At 65.5% G+C, this 18,540-nt stretch overlaps 3 protein-coding genes across 5 annotated transcripts; 1 reads left to right on the top strand and 2 right to left on the bottom strand.

Annotated features, from left to right (window-relative positions):
• Nucleotides 1–52: 52 nt before the first annotated feature.
• On the top strand, nucleotides 53–18,241 carry SIRT6 (sirtuin 6). 3 transcript variants are annotated; one of them, XM_039566011.1, is made up of 9 exons: nucleotides 12,658–12,751; nucleotides 13,879–14,006; nucleotides 14,290–14,472; nucleotides 16,313–16,372; nucleotides 16,537–16,632; nucleotides 16,865–16,945; nucleotides 17,028–17,151; nucleotides 17,250–17,337; nucleotides 17,826–17,958. In XM_039566011.1, the coding sequence occupies exons 1-9, from the start codon at nucleotides 12,686–12,688 to the stop codon at nucleotides 17,864–17,866; spliced, it is 867 nt and encodes a 288-aa protein (XP_039421945.1). In that variant the 5' UTR covers nucleotides 12,658–12,685; the 3' UTR covers nucleotides 17,867–17,958. The 3 variants fall into 3 exon arrangements, with proteins under 3 accessions (XP_039421944.1, XP_039421945.1, XP_039421943.1); XM_039566010.1 differs by lacking the exons at nucleotides 12,658–12,751; nucleotides 17,250–17,337 and adding an exon at nucleotides 53–76 and having other exon boundaries at nucleotides 17,826–18,241; XM_039566009.1 differs by lacking the exon at nucleotides 17,250–17,337 and having other exon boundaries at nucleotides 17,826–18,241.
• Nucleotides 987–3,687, bottom strand: EBI3 (Epstein-Barr virus induced 3). Its single transcript, XM_039565980.1, has 7 exons — nucleotides 3,645–3,687; nucleotides 3,093–3,207; nucleotides 2,497–2,711; nucleotides 2,287–2,404; nucleotides 2,026–2,186; nucleotides 1,351–1,514; nucleotides 987–1,268 (listed from the first exon to the last, which is right to left on the bottom strand). Exons 1-7 carry the CDS (start codon nucleotides 3,685–3,687, stop codon nucleotides 1,116–1,118), a joined length of 969 nt encoding a protein of 322 aa, XP_039421914.1. The 3' UTR covers nucleotides 987–1,115.
• On the bottom strand, nucleotides 4,142–10,492 carry ANKRD24 (ankyrin repeat domain 24). Its single transcript, XM_039565984.1, is given in 25 exon segments — nucleotides 4,142–4,363; nucleotides 4,524–4,589; nucleotides 4,672–4,809; nucleotides 5,056–5,291; nucleotides 5,294–5,381; nucleotides 5,383–5,443; nucleotides 5,445–5,553; nucleotides 5,556–6,128; nucleotides 6,131–6,164; nucleotides 6,244–6,410; nucleotides 6,413–6,533; nucleotides 6,609–6,707; nucleotides 6,827–6,871; nucleotides 6,984–7,088; nucleotides 7,283–7,375; nucleotides 7,473–7,501; nucleotides 7,723–7,910; nucleotides 7,983–8,007; nucleotides 8,010–8,088; nucleotides 8,251–8,321; nucleotides 8,400–8,457; nucleotides 8,758–8,822; nucleotides 9,100–9,188; nucleotides 9,265–9,395; nucleotides 10,416–10,492. Coding segments are annotated over 25 exon segments (2,817 nt in total). The 5' UTR covers nucleotides 10,485–10,492; the 3' UTR covers nucleotides 4,142–4,285.
• Nucleotides 18,242–18,540: the final 299 nt, after the last annotated feature.

Raw genomic sequence — 18,540 nt, 5'->3', positions numbered from 1 at the left:
GCGCCACCGCTCGGGGGCCGTGCTGCGCATGCGCACAGCGGCCGCCGCCGGAGCGCGGGAAGGCAGCGACGGACAGGTACCACCAGGGGGCGCTGCGGGCGGGGGGGGGGGGGGGGGGGGCGGCGTCTGTAACGGCCGCGGGGCTCCGGTGTGAGGCGGGTGACCCCCGGGGCTCCGGTCCGCGGGGCTCCGGTGTGAGGCCTGTGACCCCCCAGGCTCCGGTGTGAGGCCTGTGACCCCCCGGGGCTCCGGTGTAGGGCCTGGGACCCCCGGGGCTCCGGTGTGAGGCCTGTGACCCCCCCAGGGTCCGGTGTGAGGCGGGTGACCCCCGGGGCTCCGGCGTGAGGCGGGTGATCCCCCGGGGCTCCGGTGTGAGGCGGGTGACCCCCGGGGCTCCGGTGTGAGGCCTGTGACCCCTGGGGCTCCGGCGTGGGGCCTGTGACCCCCCGGGGCTCCGGCGTGAGGCCTGTGACCCCCGGGGCTCCGGTGTGGGGCCTGTGACCCCCTGGGGCTCCGGTGTGAGGCCTGTGACCCCCGGGGCTCCGGTCCGCGGGGCTCCGGTGTAGGGCCTGTGACCCCCTGGGGCTCCGGTGTGAGGCCTGTGACCCCCGGGGCTCCGGTCCGCGGCCGCCTCAGCCCGGAGAATGCCGCGCAGGGATCAGGCACCCCCCGTTAGTCACGGCACCCCCCCCCCAGCCCCCGTCCGACACGGCCGCCCACCCCTCAGAGCCGCCGCTTCCGTGCCAGCCCTGCCCCGGTGGTCGCTGAGGGCCGGGATGGGGCCGGGATGGGGCGGGGAGCAAAGGGGCCATCCTGCGGCGTAAAAAGGACCGACCCCGGCGGCAAAAAAAGGGTCAAACGCAGGATAACAAAGGAATTGTCTTGGAACAGCAAAGGGACCATCCTGGGACAGCATAGGGACTGGCTGGGGGGGCAGTGAAGGGCCCGACCCCAGGGGCAGCTCAGCCATCACAAACATCACAAGATTAGGACAGGGACGGAGCCTCAAGCCGGTTTATTGCCCATTCCTGGCAGCACTCGTGGCTCCGCACAGCTGGGGTGGGACAAGGGATGGGAGCAGGCTCAGGACAGGGACAGCGGCCCTGTCCTGCTGGTCACGGCCCCACCCAGGGTGTCCCCGAGGCCGGCGGGCTCCAGGCGCTGAATTCCCCGGAATCCGCAAGGTCCTTGGTGGCCACCTGGACGTGGTGGAGGGTCCCAGGCTCCAGGTCCGTCAGGGTGTGGGATGTCAGCTCGTATGGCCCCACCTGGGGACAGCGGGGTCAGGGGCACGGACACGCCAGCTACAGCCACAGCTGTGCCTCAGTTTACCCAGCGTTGGGGCAGTACCGTGGTGGGGATGGAGTCGTTGTCCCGGGAATAGCGGATGCGGTACTGGAGTGGGAAGTACTCTGGAAAGGGCCAGGATGATGGAGGGCTCCACTCCAGCAGCAGCTTCTGGGGCTCCCCAGGGATGGGAGAGACCTGCAGGGCCTCGGGGGGGTCTGGCTTTACTGGGGAGACAAGGAATGAGAGAATTCCAGAATGGATTGGGTGGGATGGGACCTTGAGGATCATCTCATCCCACCAGGGACACCTTCCACTATTCCAGGGTGCTCCAGGCCCCATCCAGCCTGGCCTTGGACACTTCCAGGGATCCACGGGCAGCCACAGCTTCTCTGGGAAATCCATCCTCGGGCCTCACCACCCTCACAGCCAAGAATTCCTTCCCAATATCCCATCTAAATCCTTTAGTTTAAAACCATCCCCCTTGTCCCACCACTGCGTGGAAAAAGTCACTTTCCTTCCCTTTTAGATGAAGGGGGGGGTGTGGGATCCAGCATGGGGTCATTGGATCCTGCCCTTGTATTCCCCTGTGAGCTGTGCAGGGACAGTCCGAGCCCCAGCAAATCACTGCACTGATGATCCCACATCCCAAGCAGGAGAGAGCCCCAAAGGACACGCCAGGGTGAGACACGAGGGTCCTGCAGGGGACCCCGGTGTCCCCCATCCTGTAGCACTCACTGATGTTCTCCAGGAGGAAGGGCAGGATTCCGGAGGCAGCCCCCAGGGGGTTCCGGGCCGTCACGTTGAGCTCGTAGGGAGTGAGGGAAAACACCTGCAGGTCCCCAAAGGAGCAGCTCCGTGGGCCCGTGAGGGTGCACTCACCTGTGTCTGTGCCGTGCCTGGGGACACAGGGACAGCAGCCCAGGGCTGGGTGACATGGGGGGCTCAGCTGGGCCAGGGCTGGGTGACAGAGGGGAGGCTTTGGGGACCCCCACTGACCTGTAGGTGGCCACGAATTCGGTGTCCAGCAGGGGGTCGGGGCTCAGCCCCCAGGAGCAGTTCACAGCCTGGGGGTAGCTGGTGGCCCAGCACTCAATGGCCGGTTGCGGGGGTGGGTCTGGGGCAGGGGACAGGGGTCACCCCACTGCCAGCACCCCCAGGGACCCCCGGTCAGCAGCGGGGTCACGGCGGGGCTGGGGGATCACTCACAGCCCAGCCGCAGGCAGATGGTGGCCCAGGTCTCGCCGGTGACAGGGTGGTGGCAGCTGTAGTGGCCCTCGTGGGCCAGGCTGGCATTGGGCAGGGCCAGCCCCGGGGCAGGGGACGTGCCCAGGATGGTGCCCCCCGGCGCCACTCGGCCGCACCCCCTGGGCACGGCAGCAGCACCTCGGCGCCCAGGGGCCCGTGCTGAGGGGTGCAGGGGCCTGGGGGACACATGGGGACACAGTGGGGACACAGCCATGGCAGGGGCAAGGACACTGCCTGAGGAAGGGTCTGGGCCTCCCTGGGCCCCCCAGTGCCATTCCCAGTGTCCCCAGTCCCCCGCCTCTGCCCCTGGGCCCCCCATGTCCCCAGACCTCCAGGGTCCCTATTCCTCCATCACCAGTCCCTCCGTGCCCATGTTCTGTACCCCCATGTCCCCCCTACACTTCTGTCCCAAGAGACCCTGTCATTCTGTCCTGTCCCCTCAGTGTCCCAAATCCTCTCCATCTTCAACCCCAGTGCTCCCAGTCTGCCCAGTCCTGCTGTATCCAGGCTCCCCAGATCCCCCCAGCCTCCATCCCAGTCCCCCCAGTCCCCCATACCTCTGTTCCCGTTGTCCCCATGCCCAGTGCTCCCTGCCGTGCCGTTGTAGGCGACGGTGCAGGCAGGTGCCACCAAAGCCACGACCCAAAGCCAAAGCCACCTCATGCCAGGAGACTCAGCGGGGCTTCCCAGGCACCTGTGGGGACAGGCAGGATGGTCATACCCCAGAGCAGGGGACAGCAGGGACACCAAAGGTTCCTAGGGATCTTGGGACATCACCCTGGAGTCACCCCACACTGCTGTGCCTCAGTTTCCCTGCTGGCCCTGCCACACACCCTGCGGAGGGATGGATTCCAAAAGGGTCAGATCCTACAGCCAGGAAGGAAAGGGGGTGAAAATTCCCGCTGTTCCCACAGTTTCCCAGGGGGACCTGCAGCCACCCCTGCAGTCCCACACCTGGAATCAGGGTTTGGATCCCTTGGGTGGCCCCCACCTCCATCCAGGGCAGACCTGTCCCTCACAGAGACCCCCAAAGCCCAGCCTGGGGGCCCAGTTGAGCTCTCTGCTGTCCCCAAGCCCGGCACCACAGGGACAGGTCCTGCCCTTGTCACCTCCCGCCACAGCCATGGGCTGGCTCAGCCCCAGAGGGGACATGCTCCGCTTTCCCTGGATTTGGGGTGCCCCAAGCCCGGCGCTGTGGGGTCACCCCACACCTCCAACACCCCCCACTGTCCCCAGCCCCGAGGGGAGATCCCAGTGCCCCCAAACGCTCACCGCAGCAGGGCCATCTGGGACCGCACTGTTCCCGCCGGATCCCAGCGCTTCCCAGCCCATTTCCTCGCAGGAAGTGCCGTTCCCGTGGGGACGGACCCGTTTCCCTGCGTGCTGCCACCGGGATCCCCACACCCCCGCGCCCCTGGGAAAGGCATTCCAGCCCTGGCCAAGAGGGTTCCCACCTTTCCCATGCCACCATTCCTTCCCTTCACGGTCACCCTCCCCTCGGGGGACCGCAGGGCTGGAGATGGTGGCACCGATCTCCTGCAGTCCCCAGGTCCCCACAGCCCCCCGTGCCCACGCCGGTGCCCCCAGAGAGAAGCCACCCCGTTGGTGTGACTATAAATAACTTTATTGCTGCTGTGCTGGGGGTGGGGTGGGTGCCAGTGCCAGAGACTGCCCGGACAAGCAAAGGGACACAGAGGGTGCTGTGACAGACCTGTCCCCCCCTCCCCATGCCACCCGTGCTGGCAGGGGCTCATCTGCCCTGCTCCTGCAGCTGCTGCATCCTCAGGATCTGGCACAGGAGTCTCTGCACATCCTCGTCCATGTGGCCCTGGGGTGGAGGAGACTTTGGAGCAGGGACATCAGGGAGGCTCCATGCGTGTCCCTGGGCTGGCACTTGGCTCGGCCCCTCAGTTGCCTCCTGTGGATGGCAGGTGGCCCAGTCCCCATCCCAGTGTCCCCAGTTGCCCCCAGCCCTGTCCCCAGCTCACCTGCACAGCGTAGAGCAGGTGGCTCCGGTACAGCGTCACCACCTTGCTGTGCCTCGTCTCTGTCTCCTGCAGCACAGGGAGGGGATTTGGCCAGAGGGCTGGGGGCTCATGGGAGCCCCGAACCCACCAGGCGGCACCTGGTACCCACCTCCAGCTTCTCCTCCAGTGCTCGGATCCGGGCCTGGAGCGCGGCTGTGTTGGGCGGGGACTGTGGGGGCCCCCCAGATTCGGGGAGGGCGTTCAGGGCTTCCTTCAGCCTGAAAACCTCCTTGGAGAGCTCCGTGATCTGCACAGGGCACAGGGTTACAGGGTGCTCAGAGACGCTGTGGCTGCCCCATCCTTGAAGTTTCCAAGACCGGGTTGGACGGGGCTTGGAGCGCCCTGGGACAGTGGAAGGTGTCCCTGCCCATGGCAGGGGTGGAATGGGATGAACTTTAAGGTCCCTTCCAACCCAAATTCAGTGACTTCTCATGTGCAGCTCCCAGGCCACCATTCCCCTCCAAGCAGCCCCTCATAATTCCCTGAGCCCTACCTTCCTGTCCCTGTCCCTGACCAGCCGTGCCGCATCCTCGGCGTGGCCGTGGAGCTCCCGCAGCCGCCGCGCCTCGTCCTGGGCCTGCTCCAGCTGCTTCTGCGCAGCGCCCAGCCTGTCCTCGGCCGCCTGGCGCTCGCTCTTCATGAACAGCGCCTGCCGCTGCACGCGGAACACCTCCTCGCACGTCTTCTCGTGCCGCCGCTCCAGCTCCTGCAGCCGCCGCGCCAGCGCGCCGCCTCCGCCCGCAGCCCGGCCTCGGCCGCCTCATGCTGCGCCGCCGGCACGGCTGCCGCCAGCTCCGCCTCCAGCCGGGCGGCCTCGCGGGGCCTTGGCCTCGGCCGCGGCCTCCAGCTGCGCCAGGCGCTCCCGCAGGGCCTGCGCCTGCCCGCAGCCGCGCCGGGGCCTCCTCCTCGTGCTCCCGCAGCCGCTCCCGCAGCGCGCCCAGCTCAGCCTCCCTGCGCGCCAGCACGGCCCGGAGCTCTGCCAGCTGTGCTCGGCCTCCTCCTGCTGCCGCGCCAGCTCCGCCGCTCCCGCCGCTCCCGCCGCTCCCGGCTCCGGCGCTCCTGGCGTGTCCCGCGGCCTCGCCTCCAGCTCCCGCCGCAGTGCCTCGGCCTCAGCCTCGGCGCGCCCGCAGCGCTCCAGCAGCGCTTTCTTCTCCCTCGACGCCTCCTCCGCAGAGGCTCCCGGTGAGGCAGCAGCCTCCGCAGCCTCCAGCCGGGCCTGCAGCTCCTTCAGCTGCCGCTCCCGCTCCTCCAGCTCGGTTTGTGCCTGCTTCAGGGCCGCCTGTGCCTCCACCAGCTCCGTGCCCGGCTCCCGCTGGCCAGAGGGTGAGGAGGAGGGGGATGTCTGCACCCCCAGCTCGTCCAGCACTGCTTTGCACTCGCCCCAGGCCCAGGTTGGCCCCTTGGTGGGATGTGGTCCCGCGCTCCCCTCCGGGATGGGCTCCGAGGCCCCGCGCTGTCCATCCCCTCCAGCCTGCGCCGTGGCCTCCCTGCCCTGCGCCCGCAGCCGCTCCAGCTCCCGCTGCAGGGCCCGGTACAGACTGGCGGGCACCACGTCGCCCGGGGCAGGGGGCTGCTCTCATCCCGCTCGTAGTTCTCCAGCACCTGCCGAGAGACCATGAGGCCACCGTGGGACAGGGGGCAGGAGACAGAGGGACAGACGGATGGACAGAGGGGGACATGCCTGGATTTTCTCCCTTAGCTCCTTGTTCTGCACGGTCAGGGACTGCACCTGCCCCTGGAGCGTGGCCAGCAGCTCCTCGGCCGAGGGGCTCAGCGTCTTCTTGGAGAGCAGCAGCTCCGCTCCTGTGGGACAGAGGGACCTGGGGCTGTGCCCACCTGTGCCCCTGCTGCCCAGTGCCACCTCCCGAGGTGTCCTTGGGAGGCCAGCAGGACCCTACCTGGGAACTCAAGTGGGTCTCCCTCCTCGTCCTGCAGCGTCTCAATGTCGTAGCTCGTGTTCTCCTTCTCGTTCTGGGGGTGCAGGGTGCAGGTGACCCCCCTGTCCCCAGCCCTGGGCACTGCCAGCTGTGTCCTGCCCACACCCACCTCCATTGAGGACAGGCGGCTCCGCAGAGCCTCCACCTCCTTGCCCAGCTTCTCCTTCTCCCCATCCCGCACCGCCAGTCGCTCTTCCAGTTCCCGGATCTGTGGGGCAGGACATGGCAATAGGGTCCCCTTGGCTCCTGCCAGAGTCCTGATGGCATTCCCAGCACCGGGACCCCTTGGACAGCTGAGGTCACCTCCAGGCTCTTCCCTGGCCTCACCTGCTTCTCCATGGAGCGCAGGGAGCTCTCGTCCAGCTCCGCCCGCTGGCAGGGCCCGGGGAGAAAACAGGGAGGGATGAGTGCTGTCCCCATCCCCCCTGTCCCCTCTGCTCCCCAGGGACACGGTGGCCTCTCCCTGGGACCCTGCAGCCGGTACCTCCCGTCTCTGCTTCTCCTGCTGCTCCAAGCCCCGGATCTTCTGCAGGAACTGGGCCCTCTCCTGCCGCAGCCGCACGATCTCCTCGTAGGCGTCCCGGTCCTCCTGCAGGGAATCACAGAAAGCATCGAGTCCAACTCCTGGCACAGGAAACCCCAAAAATCCCACTGTGTGCCCGAGGGGGGCTTGTTGGCACAGACCCCTCAATGACGGAACCCCTCATCAAGGAGTGTTTTGGGTTGCTCTGCACCTGCCAAGCCAGGTGGGAACCTGGAAGTTGATGGGGACCCCCCTTTTACCTGGCTGGGGGTGCCCAGGGGAGGCAGAGGGGCCTTTCTCTTCCTCGGGGTGCTGCTCTTCTCCCTGACGGACGACTGGCTGGGCGAAGACGTCTGTGGAGACCCCAGGGCAGAGGGGACATCACACCTACAGTGCCCTCCCTCCTTCCTGAGCCAGGGGACCCTCCAGGGATGGGCAGCAGCCCCTCACCTGCGACGTCTGCTCAGTTGACTCCTCTTCTATGGGGCAGAGCAGGAGGGAAAGGAAATTGGGGAGATTTAGGGGCTCAGAGCTGAGGTGGGTACAGGGGCACCTCGGCTGGGAGCAGCACAGGCAAAGGCAGCCCCAAACACCCGGGAGAAGGGAACACATCCTCCCCAGCCTGTCCCAGCCCTGTCCTGATGGTGACAACCCCCCAGTGACGGTGACAGGGAGCCCCGGGGTGTCCCGGCAGCCTCACCGCTGGCCCACGAGCGGCGCTGGGCCGCCTCCTGCAGGAGGTGCTGGATGAGGGCGTTGCCCGTGGCCAGCCCGTAGTGAGCGGCGTCGTGGCCGGTGGCGTCCACCACGGCCACGCGGGCGCCGGCGCTGACCAGCACCTCCACGGTGTCCACGCTGCCGCTCTCGCAGGCCAGCATCAGGGCTGTCCTGGGCACGGGGAGAGCACGGGTGAGGGACAATCCCTGCGGCCGCTGCCGGCCCCCAGCGCTGCAGCCCCACCTGCCCTGCAGGTCCCGGCTGTTGACGCGGCCCCGCGGTGCAGGAGGTACCGGCACAGCTCCGAGTGGCTCATCTTGGCAGCCAGGATCAGCGGCGTGGAGCCGTCCTGGGCAGCGCAGGGGGGAGGATGAGCAGAGGAGGCTCAGATCCCCCCACGGGGCACCCTGCTCCCGATATCAGCCCAATTTCCGTGTCCCACCCCACGCTGTGCTGCACTGCAGGACAGCCCCACCCTGGCACAGCAGGACCAGGAGAAGAGGGACCTCACCTTGTCCTTGCTGTTCAAGGGAGCCTTGAAGTCACAGAGGATCTCGGAGCAGGAGATGCAGCCGCTGGCAGCTGCGGACAAGGACAGAGGCTGAGCACTGCCCCCGACGGGGACGTGAGCAGGACAGGGCTGGCACTGTCCCCACTCACCTGCCAGGTGCAGCGCGGTCCGGCCACTGCCATCGGCCACGTCCACGGGGCAGGAGGCCTGGGGGGAGAGCCTGGGTTACAGGAGGATGGGGACAGAGGGACAGACTGCTCGAGTGGCTCTGTGGTGTGGTGAAGGATGGGGGACTGACGGACAGACTCTGTGGTGTGGTGAAGGACAAGGGACAGACCCCCTGTGGCTCCCTGGTGCCCGGCAGCAGCACGCAGAGCTGGGAACCACCGTGCCAAGGCACTGGTGAGGGAAGGGGGTTCAAGGACAGGGAGGACACTGCGCTGGCACAGCACCTTCCTCCCTCCCTCCCTCCCCCTCCTCCCTCTGTCCCTCCTCCTCCAGCCGTACCTGCAGCAGTTTGCTGACACACTGAGGGTGGCCGTGCTTGGAGGCCAAGTGCAGGGCAGTGTAACCTGGGAAGGGACAAACAGGTCAGAGCACGGCCAGCAGGGCTGTGCCAGAGGGGACGGCGTGGGGGACAGACAGAGGGACAGGCACATAGGGAGATCTGCTGGAACGGGGCTGAACAGGAAGGGAACAATCCCAGGAGCTCATCAGGCAGTGCTTGAGCTCCTTTAAGAAACTGGGACAATTTACAGCCCCCCAGGTGTGGTCGCCACCTCTGTCCCCTCAGCCTCAACACCTGCGGACAACCACTGGCCCAGGGGCGCGTGGTAGCCATGCCCTCACCCGAGCTGTCCTTGGTCATGGCATCCACGCCATGGGCCAGCATTGCTTCCAGGCAGTCCACGTTGCCCCGTGTAGCAGCCAGGTGGAACCTGCAGCAAGACCAGGGGCTGTGGACTAGTGTCCCCTGTCCCCAGCCGTGTCGCCAGGGCAGGGCTCGGCACTCACGCGGATTTGCCCTCCGAGTCCAGCTTGGTGGGCACCAGGCCCTTGCGGAGCAGGAGCGACGTGACCCGCCCGGCATCGTTGTAGTCCACGGCCTGCAGCAGCTTCTCGTCGTTCTTGGTCCAGTCCTGGCTCTGCAACGGAGCCCAGAGGAGGCTGTGACAGCGTCAGCTGTGACAGTGCTGTCCCCAGGGCGGGCAGGGCTGGGCTGGGCTGGGCTGGCTGTCCTTGTCCCCATGCCCGGAGTGCTCCACCCAGCCCTGTCCCTGGGGTGGCCGTCTCCGTGTCCCTCTCCTGGGAGCTCACCCCCAGGTACGGAGAGTTCAGCTGGGACTGGTATGAAAATCCCCTGCAGGCCCCCCAGTCTGCAGCTCACAGAGCAGGGGATTTACAGACACAGCCCAGTTGAGCTGTGCCAGGCTGGGATTTGGGAGTGAGCCCGGCTGCCCTGGGGTTTGCTCCTGCCACCCCCAAATCCCAATACTAAACCCAGCCAGCACCCATGGGAGCCCCAACCCTGCCCATTCTCCCCGCTCCCATTCCCAGCTCTGCTTTGCTCCCGGTGGAGGAAGGGATCAAACCAGGGCGAGCACAGCTGGCAGCGAGAGCGGATCCCCGGGGATGCTCCAGCCTCCCGGGATAACGGGGCACAGCGCCATCCCCCCAGAACAGGACCGCGGCTGGATGGGGACTTGCTCTCCTGGTGCTCCCGCACATCCCTCTCCCTAAGGAGCGACCCGCAGCGGGACAGGACCGGGACAAGGACTGCGAGTCTTGGGTTCATCCCGCAGCCGGTGACGACAGAGCGGCTCTGGCTGCGGTCGCGGCGGCAGGAAATGGATGTCACCTTTCGGGAGCCGCTGGCACCTGTCCCGAACCCGCCTTTGCCCGCCGGGTGCCCCCCCGAGCCCCTCCAGCCCGGTGGGACCAGGGACAGGGAACAAACCAGTCTCCCAAGGCTCCTGGGCAAACTGGGAGGGTGGTGCCCGCTCCCCCCACCCCCTTGTCAGGCAAGGACAAAGCAGGACGGGGAGGACACGGAGGAGCCCCGGGATGGGGACGGGAATGGGGAGGGGGGTGCAGGTGGGCGGGGGGACACGGCTCAGCCCGCAGGACGCGGCCGGAGGGGAGCCGGGAGGGGAGCCGGGACGTACCGCGAAGGAGGCGGCGGCACAAAGGCAGATCTGCTTCATGGTGCTGAGCAGGAGGCGGGAGGACGCCATGCGCCCCCCGCCCCGGCACGGGCCCCGAGCCCGGAGCGCTCCGGCATCGCGCCCCGGGCGGGGGCCGGGGCTGCGGCACTGGGAGCCGGACCCGCCTCCCTCCACCCCCGTCCCTCCTCCTTCCCTCCCTCAGCATCTCCCGCTCCGTGCATCCCTGCATCCCGCCTCGGAGCGGGGACCAGCGCCCAGACTGGTCCCAGTTACAGTGGGAGGGGCTGGCGGGGGCAGCTGTCCCACCTCGTGCTCAAAAGCACCCCCAAACCAGGGCCGAGCATCCTCCTGCCAGCCACATCCTGTCCCCGAGGAGGGGACCTGGGACCCCCTGCCCTGCCCTGCCCTGGGGCCAAGGGAGGGGCAGAACCCCCCGCCTGCACCTCACGGCCGCTCCCAAGCACCCTTCAGGGAGGAACCCCAAAACGCAGAGGGTCCCCAGGCACTGTCCAGGCAGTCCCGGTGGCAGCAGGACATCGGGAGCCTCTCGGGGATGTGTCCAGGGCAATGTGGGAAACTGAGGCACAGAGCACCCCGAGCAGGGGGGTCCCCTAGACTCAAGGTGAGGGGCTTCAACCATGTCCCCATGTCCCCATGTCCCCAACCCTGTCCCCCCCAGTGCACTGGGAACGGCGCTGTCCCCCTTTGCCCTCTGTGGCCCCGCGCCAGGCTGATGCTGAATAATTGAGGAGCATCGACAGGCGGGTTCCACGGGCTGTGGCAGCTGGCAAACCGGCACTTGTCGCCAGGAAGGGGACAGGGAGGGGGACCTGGGACCCGCTTCCCTCTCCTTTGCTCTGCCCCACTCCCAACGATGGCTCTGGGAGCACTGGGGGTGCACTGGGGGCTCAATCCCACCAGACAGGGTGGCAATGCCAACCTCCATGGGGCTGCTGGCCTTGTGGTGAGCGACCACCCCGTGTCCCAGGGCAGGTCCCCGTGTCCCTGTGACGCTGGGGGCATCGTGGGGGAAATCCCCAGGTCCTCATGTCCCTGTGAACACCCCGGGGCAGGTCCCCGTGTCCCCACGTTCCCAGGGATGGCACTCACATCCGCCTTCTTGAACCTGGCCTTCAGGCTCTTCATGGTGGCTCAGCCTCAGCCCTGCGGCACCTGCTCGGGGGGGATGGCCACGCTCGAGGGTCTGTCCCTGCCTGGGGACAGCTCAGCCCCGATCCCGCTGCTCCCAGCCCGTCCTGGCGTTCCCAGCGCAGCGCCCGGAGCTGGGAACCGGAGCCGGGGATTGTGTTACGGCCCGGCTGCTGTTACAGCGCCGGGCAGCCGGGGGGCCGGGTCGGGCTGCCTTTGGGGAGGGGTCTGCGGGCACCTGCCATGCCCGGGGACAGGGGACACGGCCCGGGGGGCCTGGGGGTGCGTGGGGAGGGCTGGACGCTGGGGATTGGCACCCCTTGCCCATCCCAAACACCCCCTGCCCTTGGTGGCAGCTCTTGTCCTGACCTGACATCCCCTTCCCCGCCCCCGTTTTTTGCCAGCACCTCCTGTTCTTGTCAGCATCCCCTGCTCCTCCCTGGCACCCCTGTCCTCCCCTGGCATCCCCTGCCTCTGTCAGCACGCCCTGTCCTTCCCTGGTATCCACCGCTCTGCCCTGGCACCCCTGCCCTTGCCAGCACCCCCTGTCCTTCCTGCCTTGGCACCCCTGCCCTTCCCTGGCACCTCCTGGTTTTGCCAGCACCTCTTGCTCTCCCTTGCACCCCTTGCCCTTGGTGGCCTCTCTTGTCCGTCCCTGGCACCCCTGTCCTTGCCAGCACCCCTTGCCCATCTCTGGCGCCCCTTGCCCATCCCTGTTTCCCCCCGGGCCGGGGGTTCAGCGCAGGTGAGGCAGTGCCGGGGCAGGGTGAGGGCAGGCTCGGGGCAGGGTGAGGGCAGGCTCGGGGCAGTGACGGACGGTGCCGGGCAGTGTCGGGGCAGTGATGGAGCGGGGCCGGGGCAGTGTCGGGGCAGTGACGGAGCGGTGTCGGGGCAGTGTCCGGGCAGTGACGGAGCGGGGCCGGGGCAGTGTCCGGGCAGTGCCGGGGCAGTGTCCGGGCCAGTGACGGACAGTGCCGGGGCAGTGACGGAGCGGGCCCGGGGCAGGCTCAGCGTGAGGGCAGCCCCGCCTTGCCCGGCTCCAAGATGGCGGCGGCGGCCCCGGGGCGTGTCCCGCGGCCCCGGTCCCGCCCCGCGCTTCCGGCCGCGCCGCGGCCGCGCCGATGGCGGTGAATTACGCGGCCGGGCTGTCCCCCTACTCGGACAAGGGCAAGTGCGGCCTCCCCGAGGTGAGCGCGGCACCGCCCGGGGAACCCCCGCCCGCCCGGGGGAGCCTCCGCCCGCCCGCGGGGCCCCCGCCCTCCGCGGGCCCCGCCGCGGCCCGGCGCGTTCCCATGGCAACGGCGGCCTCGGCCCCGCCGGGGACACCCGTGGGGAGCGCAGCACCGGGAGGGAGCGAGCCCTTTGTGTGTCCCCAGCACATCCCGCCGCTCCCTCCTTGTGCTCCTCCATGGCCCTTTCCAGGGCCTCCCTGACCCCACCCAGCGGCCTCCCTCCTTCTCCCCCCAGATCGCCCCCTGGCTCCCTCCACGTCCGCCCTGACCCCCAGCAGTACTTGAGAAGCTTAAAACAGGGTTTGGGAGAGGGACAGGGACACTCAGGGGCCTGTCCGGTGCCAAGGGGGTGGTGAGGGGATGGAGACACTCAGGGCCTGTCCTCGGCCCTGTCCCCAGGAGATGGGGCTGGAGAAGCATCTCAGGAATCAAATTCCGTGCCCACACCGGGGTCTCGTGTCCCACCTCCGTGGCTCCCGTGTCCCTCGCTGTCCCTCGGCCCTGCCCTGTCCCCAGAGCCGGTGGCACTGCTGGTGACAGCTGGGGCTGAGCACACGTGGGGTGGCCTCGGGCCGCTCCGGCCCTCCTGGAGCCCAGCCTGGGCCAGCTGCCTGTCAGAGCAACAAACTCCCCGTCGGTGTTGGCTGTTCCCGGCCGTGTCCCTGCACGGAGACGCTCTGGACAACGCTGAGTCTCTCCCATTAAATGCTTCTGTTGTTAAGGAATGCAAAATCCTTCATGGATAAGGAAGAATTGTTACTGGGGTTTCTGGGGCTCTAGAATCATGGAATGCCAGAAAGGTTTGGGTTGAAGGGACTTGAAGGATCATCCAGTGCCGCCCCCTGCCATGGACAGGGACACCTTCCACTGTCCCAGGCTGCTCCAAGCCCCAATGTCCAGCCTGGCCTTGGACACTGCCAGGGATCCAGGGGCAGCCAGAGCTGCTCTGGGAAATCCATTACAGGGCCTCCGCACCCTCATGGGGAAGGATTTCTTCCCAATACAATCCACCCCCCACATCTCCCCATGGAGATCCATGCCCACATCTCTCCATCCCACACTGGTTTTGTGTCTTTTCCCAGATTTTTGACCCTCCGGAGGAGCTGGAGCGGAAGGTGCGGGAGCTGGCGGACCTGATCCGGAGCTCCTCCAATGTGGTGTTTCACACGGGGGCAGGGATCAGCACGGCCTCGGGGATCCCTGACTTCAGGTAAGGCCAAGGGCTGGGAGGGTGGCAGCTCCTCTAAGTCCGTCTTCCTTCCTGGAAAGCTCTGATTTACCCCAGACCTGTCCCATCCCTGCTGTCCATCCTGGATCCAGCTGCAAACACCCTTCTCCCTCTTGCACATCTCAGCTGTTCCCACAGAATCCCCACATGTGCTGTTTGCATCAACCCCCAAAACCCTGCTGATCCATGAGCTCTGCTCCCATGGATGGGGCTGGCATTGCCCCTGGAGCTGAGCTCTCCCTCCCTGCTCTTCCCACGGCTGCAGGGGCCCCAATGGTGTCTGGACTATGGAAGAGAAAGGGCTCTCCCCGAAGTTCGACACCACCTTTGAGAACGCCAGGCCCTCCAAGACTCACATGGCGCTGCTGGGGCTGCAGAGAGTGGGAATCCTGAAATTCCTGGTCAGCCAGAATGTGGACGGCCTGCACGTGCGGTCAGGATTCCCACGGTACTTTCCCAGCCCCGTGCGGGGGGTTCTGTTCCCGAGGAATCTCTGCCCTGGCTGATACGGGCCGTGGAAGCTGGAAGGGGATAAACCAGGTGGAATTTAGAGGAGAGAGGTTCTGGTTCTAATCCAGAGGGTCGTGGAATGAAATCAGCCTCGGCTGTTGCTCTCTAGAAATGCTTCCAGCTGCTGTGTGCGCACAGGACAAACAGGTTGTGGAATCATGGAATCATGGAATCCCAGGACGGTTTGGGTTGGGAGGGACCTTAAAGCCCATCTTGTTCCCCCCGCCAAGGGCAGGGACACCTTCCCCTATCCCAGGTCACTCCAAGCTCCATCCAACACCTGTCCCCATCCAGGTCCTGCTGGTTGTGACTCTCAGTGCCACCGGGAGCACCTGGGGCACTGAGGATCCAAAGGATTCCCTCTGCAGCCTCGGGAGCCGAGGCTGGGAGAGCTCCACTCCCTGCGTGGAGGGGGCCGGAGTGGCCGTGTCAGGGTTGTCCTCAGAGGAACCTGAGCCTCTCCTGAGCCTCGTGACAGCCGCAGCTCTGTCCTTCACAGACTCCAGCCTGTTACAAAACCCATTCCCAGCACTTAAGAGCAGCCAGCGATTGTCTTGGGAGGGAAAAGCGCTCGGAGCTGTTGGGAAAGGGGAGGGGAGAGCAGCTGAGTTCAAGGAAGAAAATGAACTGAAGGGAGTCATTGAGGCTTGAAAGATGCTGAGTGTGACACTGATACCTCTGGTGTTCTGTAGAGGGAGGTGAGGCCCTGGCACAAGTTTCCCAGAGGAAAATGGGATGCCTCATGCCTAGAAACAAGGATGGAAACAGGAACAGGCCTTGGACAGCGCTCTCAGGGATGCACAGGGTGGGATTGTTGGGGTGTCTGTGCAGGACCAGGGGCTGAACTCCATGATCTTTGTGGATCCCTTCCAGCTCAGGATATTCTGTGATCCCTGGGAACAGACAAGGCCAGGCTGGACAGGGCTTGGAGCAGCCTGGGATAGTGGAAGGTGTCCAGGCCCATGGCAGGGGTGGCACTGGATGGTCTTTAAACGTCCTTTCCAGCCCAGCCCATTCTGTGATTCCATGAGTCAGGATGTGCCTGAGGAGCATTGATGTGTCCTTGCAGAAGGTGCATCTCACAAACACCTTCAGCCAGAGCTGCTTCCAGGGGTATTTCCTGGGATTACAAGCCCCAAGTCCTGGCTCCTGCTCCCAACCCCGTGTTTGTCTGTTTAAAATAAACAACCACGGGAAAAGGAGTAGGGAACGATGACAGAATTCCATGGTGCTCCCACACCCCAGAGCCACTGGCTCCTGTTCCAGTTCAGCCCAGCTCTGCCTCCCAAACAAAGCCTCTGCTTGAGTAAGAAGCACTGAACTGGGGCCAAACTGGGGGAAATCAAGTCAGTCCTGTCTCACCCAGCCTGGAGGAAGTTCCCAGTCAGCGTGGGGCGCTGAGGAAAATAGGGAGAGCATGGCTGTGTTTTCCTCTGGCTTCTGCTCTGAGCCTGAGGGGAGTTTTAGGAAAAACAGGTGTCAGAGGGCTGGAACAGCACAGGGACAGACAGGAATGTTGGGTGCTGGAAAAGCAAAGATCTGGGTGCTCCTGGGAGCAGAGATTTGAGTGGATCAGGAGCTGGAATCAGTGCTGCGGACGGAAGCATTAAAATTAAAAGGGCAGGATCTGCTGTCCCTCCCTCAGTCCCTGCTGGGAGATGAACCCATCCCCAGGCAGAGCTGGGATACCGGGAAGCCCTTGAGGGTCCTGGGGAGGAGGGGGGGTTCCCCCAGGGCTCCCCACCCTTCCCCAGCTCACCTGTGCCTCTCTCCCACAGGGACAAGCTGGCCGAGCTCCACGGGAACATGTTTGTGGAAGAGTGCGTGAAATGTGGGAAGTACGTGAGCCCTGAGCCCCGGGGGGGGCTTGGCTGGGACTTCCATCCTGGAATGGGGGCTTGGCTGGGATTTCCATCCTGGGATGGGGGCTTGGCTGGGATTTCCATGCCAGGCTGTGTGGGGGCCGTCCCAGCCCCTCCCTGAGCAGTCTGTGTCTCCGCAGGCAGTACGTGCGCGACGCCGTCGTGGGCAGCATGGGGCTCAAGCCCACGGGCCGCCTCTGCAGCGTCACCAAGGCCCGGGGGCTGCGGGCCTGCAGGTAGGGATCCCTCCTGGGATATGGGATGTGGGAATGACCCAACAGCCCCTCGGATTCAGGAGAAGCAGCCCAGGGTGTGGGAAGATCTCTCTGGGTGCTCTCTGTCCCTTCCCAGTGTGGGACAGGGAGGCTGGGACAGGCTCTGGTCACTGTCCCCTCTGCCAGGGCAGCTCTGCTGCCCATTCTCCTGCCTTTTCCAGGGAAAACCATGATCCTTGTGTGTGTTTTTCAGAGGGAAGTTACGAGACACTATTCTGGATTGGGAAGATTCCCTGCCCGACCGTGACCTGACGCTGGCAGATGAAGCCTGCAGGTACTGACACCCTGCCCAGGAGCTGAACAGTCCCTTCCCACCCATCCATGCCCTGATCCTGGATTTCTCCTCCTCCCTGCAGGAAAGCCGATCTCTCTGTCACCCTGGGGACCTCTCTGCAGATCAAACCCAGTGGGAACCTCCCTCTGATCACCAAGAAGAGAGGAGGGAAGTTGGTCATTGTCAACCTCCAAGCAACCAAACACGTGAGTGAGCGTCCTACAGCTCTGCCCTGCTCCTTTCCCCTCCTGTCCCCTGTTCCAGGCCCATCCCAAGTTTGTCCCTGCACGTTGTCCCCTCCCAGGTGGCCTCTCTTAGCAGGCACACAGGCTGGGAGTCCCGGGCTGGAGGGTTTAAACTTGCAACTCCTGCTAAACACATAGAGATTGCAGGTAAATATTAGAATCATGGAAAGGGTTGGGTTGGGAGGGACCTTAAAGCTCATCCCATTCCCCCCACTTGGGCAGGGACACCTTCCACTGTCCCAGGCTGCTCCAAGCCCTGTCCAACCTTATCCACGCAAGTGTTGGGAGCAGAGTAAAAGCTCAGCCTGGAGCCTGCTGTACCCTCTGGGATTTACAGCCCAGTGGAGTGGCCACACACACGGAGCCCGTGTAGGTCATACTCAGTTCCTGCTCAGTTCCTGCTCAGATGTTGGTGCCCTAATTGTTCAAAGTCTTTAAATACCCAGAGCTGGGGGTTCCTGGGATGTCACCAGAGCTCCCTTGTCCCTGTCACGCTCTGCTGTCCCTGGCTCTGTACCCACATCCCGTCCCCAGGCAGAGCCCCAGGGTCAGCTCACGTCCCGCCGGGAATGGGGACATCGCCCTGTCCCTGGGAGGGGCCGTTTGTCCCCTGAGCCGTGTCCCTGCTGTCCCAGGACCGCCAGGCCGACCTGCGCATCCACGGCTACGTCGATGACGTGATGACCAAGCTGATGAAGCACCTGGGGCTGGAGGTGCCCGAGTGGACGGGGCCGGTGGTGGTGGAGAGCGCCGAGCTGGCCACGGCCGAGCAGCTGCAGGGGCGGCTGAAGGAGGAGCCCCTGGCCCAGCACAACGGCGCGGGAACGCCGCACCCCGGGAAGGCGCCGCTGGAGCGCCGGGACGGGCTCAAGCAGGAGTGTCCCAGCCCGGACATGGGGCCGACGCCGGTGAAGAAGATGAAGGTGGAGCCTCTCCTCACCTGACCTGGACTGTCCCTGTCTCACCTGGGCTGCTTTTCCTACCGACTTTTTTTTATACCCTTAAATATTGTCCCTTTTTTTATGTCAGTATTAAACACACTTGAATTGTGGCTTGTGGAGCAGCTACACCCACGGGCCTGGGGAGGGCCTTGCACAGGAAAATTCCTCCCCGTAAGGGTGGAATGGAATTCCCAGAGCAGCTGTGGCTGCTCCTGGATCCCTGGAAGTGTCCAAGGCCAGGCTGGATGGGGCTTGGAGCAGCCTGGGACAGTGGGAGGTGTCCCTGCCCATGGCAGGGGTTGGCACTGGATGATGGGCTTTAAGGTTCCTTCCAACTCAAACCATTCCATGATTCTGTAATTCCATGTCACTCGGTCATGGAAGGGGACTGGTGCTGGCTGGATCCCAG

The sequence above is a fragment of the Corvus cornix genome, chromosome 28, assembly GCF_000738735.6.
Source record: "Corvus cornix cornix isolate S_Up_H32 chromosome 28, ASM73873v5, whole genome shotgun sequence".
Taxonomy (NCBI): Eukaryota; Metazoa; Chordata; class Aves; order Passeriformes; family Corvidae; genus Corvus; species Corvus cornix.
Note: the sequence above shows the minus strand (reverse complement) of the source record. Positions and strands in the feature narration are given on the sequence as shown.

What these genes read in the sequence shown, in the direction of transcription:
- EBI3 (XM_039565980.1), bottom strand. Translation starts at nt 3,687, where the DNA reads ATGTCCCCTCTGGGGCTGAGCCAGCCCATGGCTGTGGCGGGAG. An exon ending in GCCCATGGCTGTGGCGGGAG is followed by an intron (nt 3,208 to 3,644) that starts GTGACAAGGGCA and finishes AGCCCCGCTGAG; the next exon opens with TCTCCTGGCATGAGGTGGCT. An exon ending in CTTCCTCCTGGAGAACATCA is followed by an intron (nt 1,515 to 2,025) that starts GTGAGTGCTACA and finishes TTGTCTCCCCAG; the next exon opens with TAAAGCCAGACCCCCCCGAG.
- SIRT6 (XM_039566009.1), top strand. Translation starts at nt 12,686, where the DNA reads ATGGCGGTGAATTACGCGGCCGGGCTGTCCCCCTACTCGGACAAGGGC. An exon ending in GAGTGCGTGAAATGTGGGAA is followed by an intron (nt 16,373 to 16,536) that starts GTACGTGAGCCC and finishes GTGTCTCCGCAG; the next exon opens with GCAGTACGTGCGCGACGCCG. An exon ending in CGGGGGCTGCGGGCCTGCAG is followed by an intron (nt 16,633 to 16,864) that starts GTAGGGATCCCT and finishes TGTGTTTTTCAG; the next exon opens with AGGGAAGTTACGAGACACTA.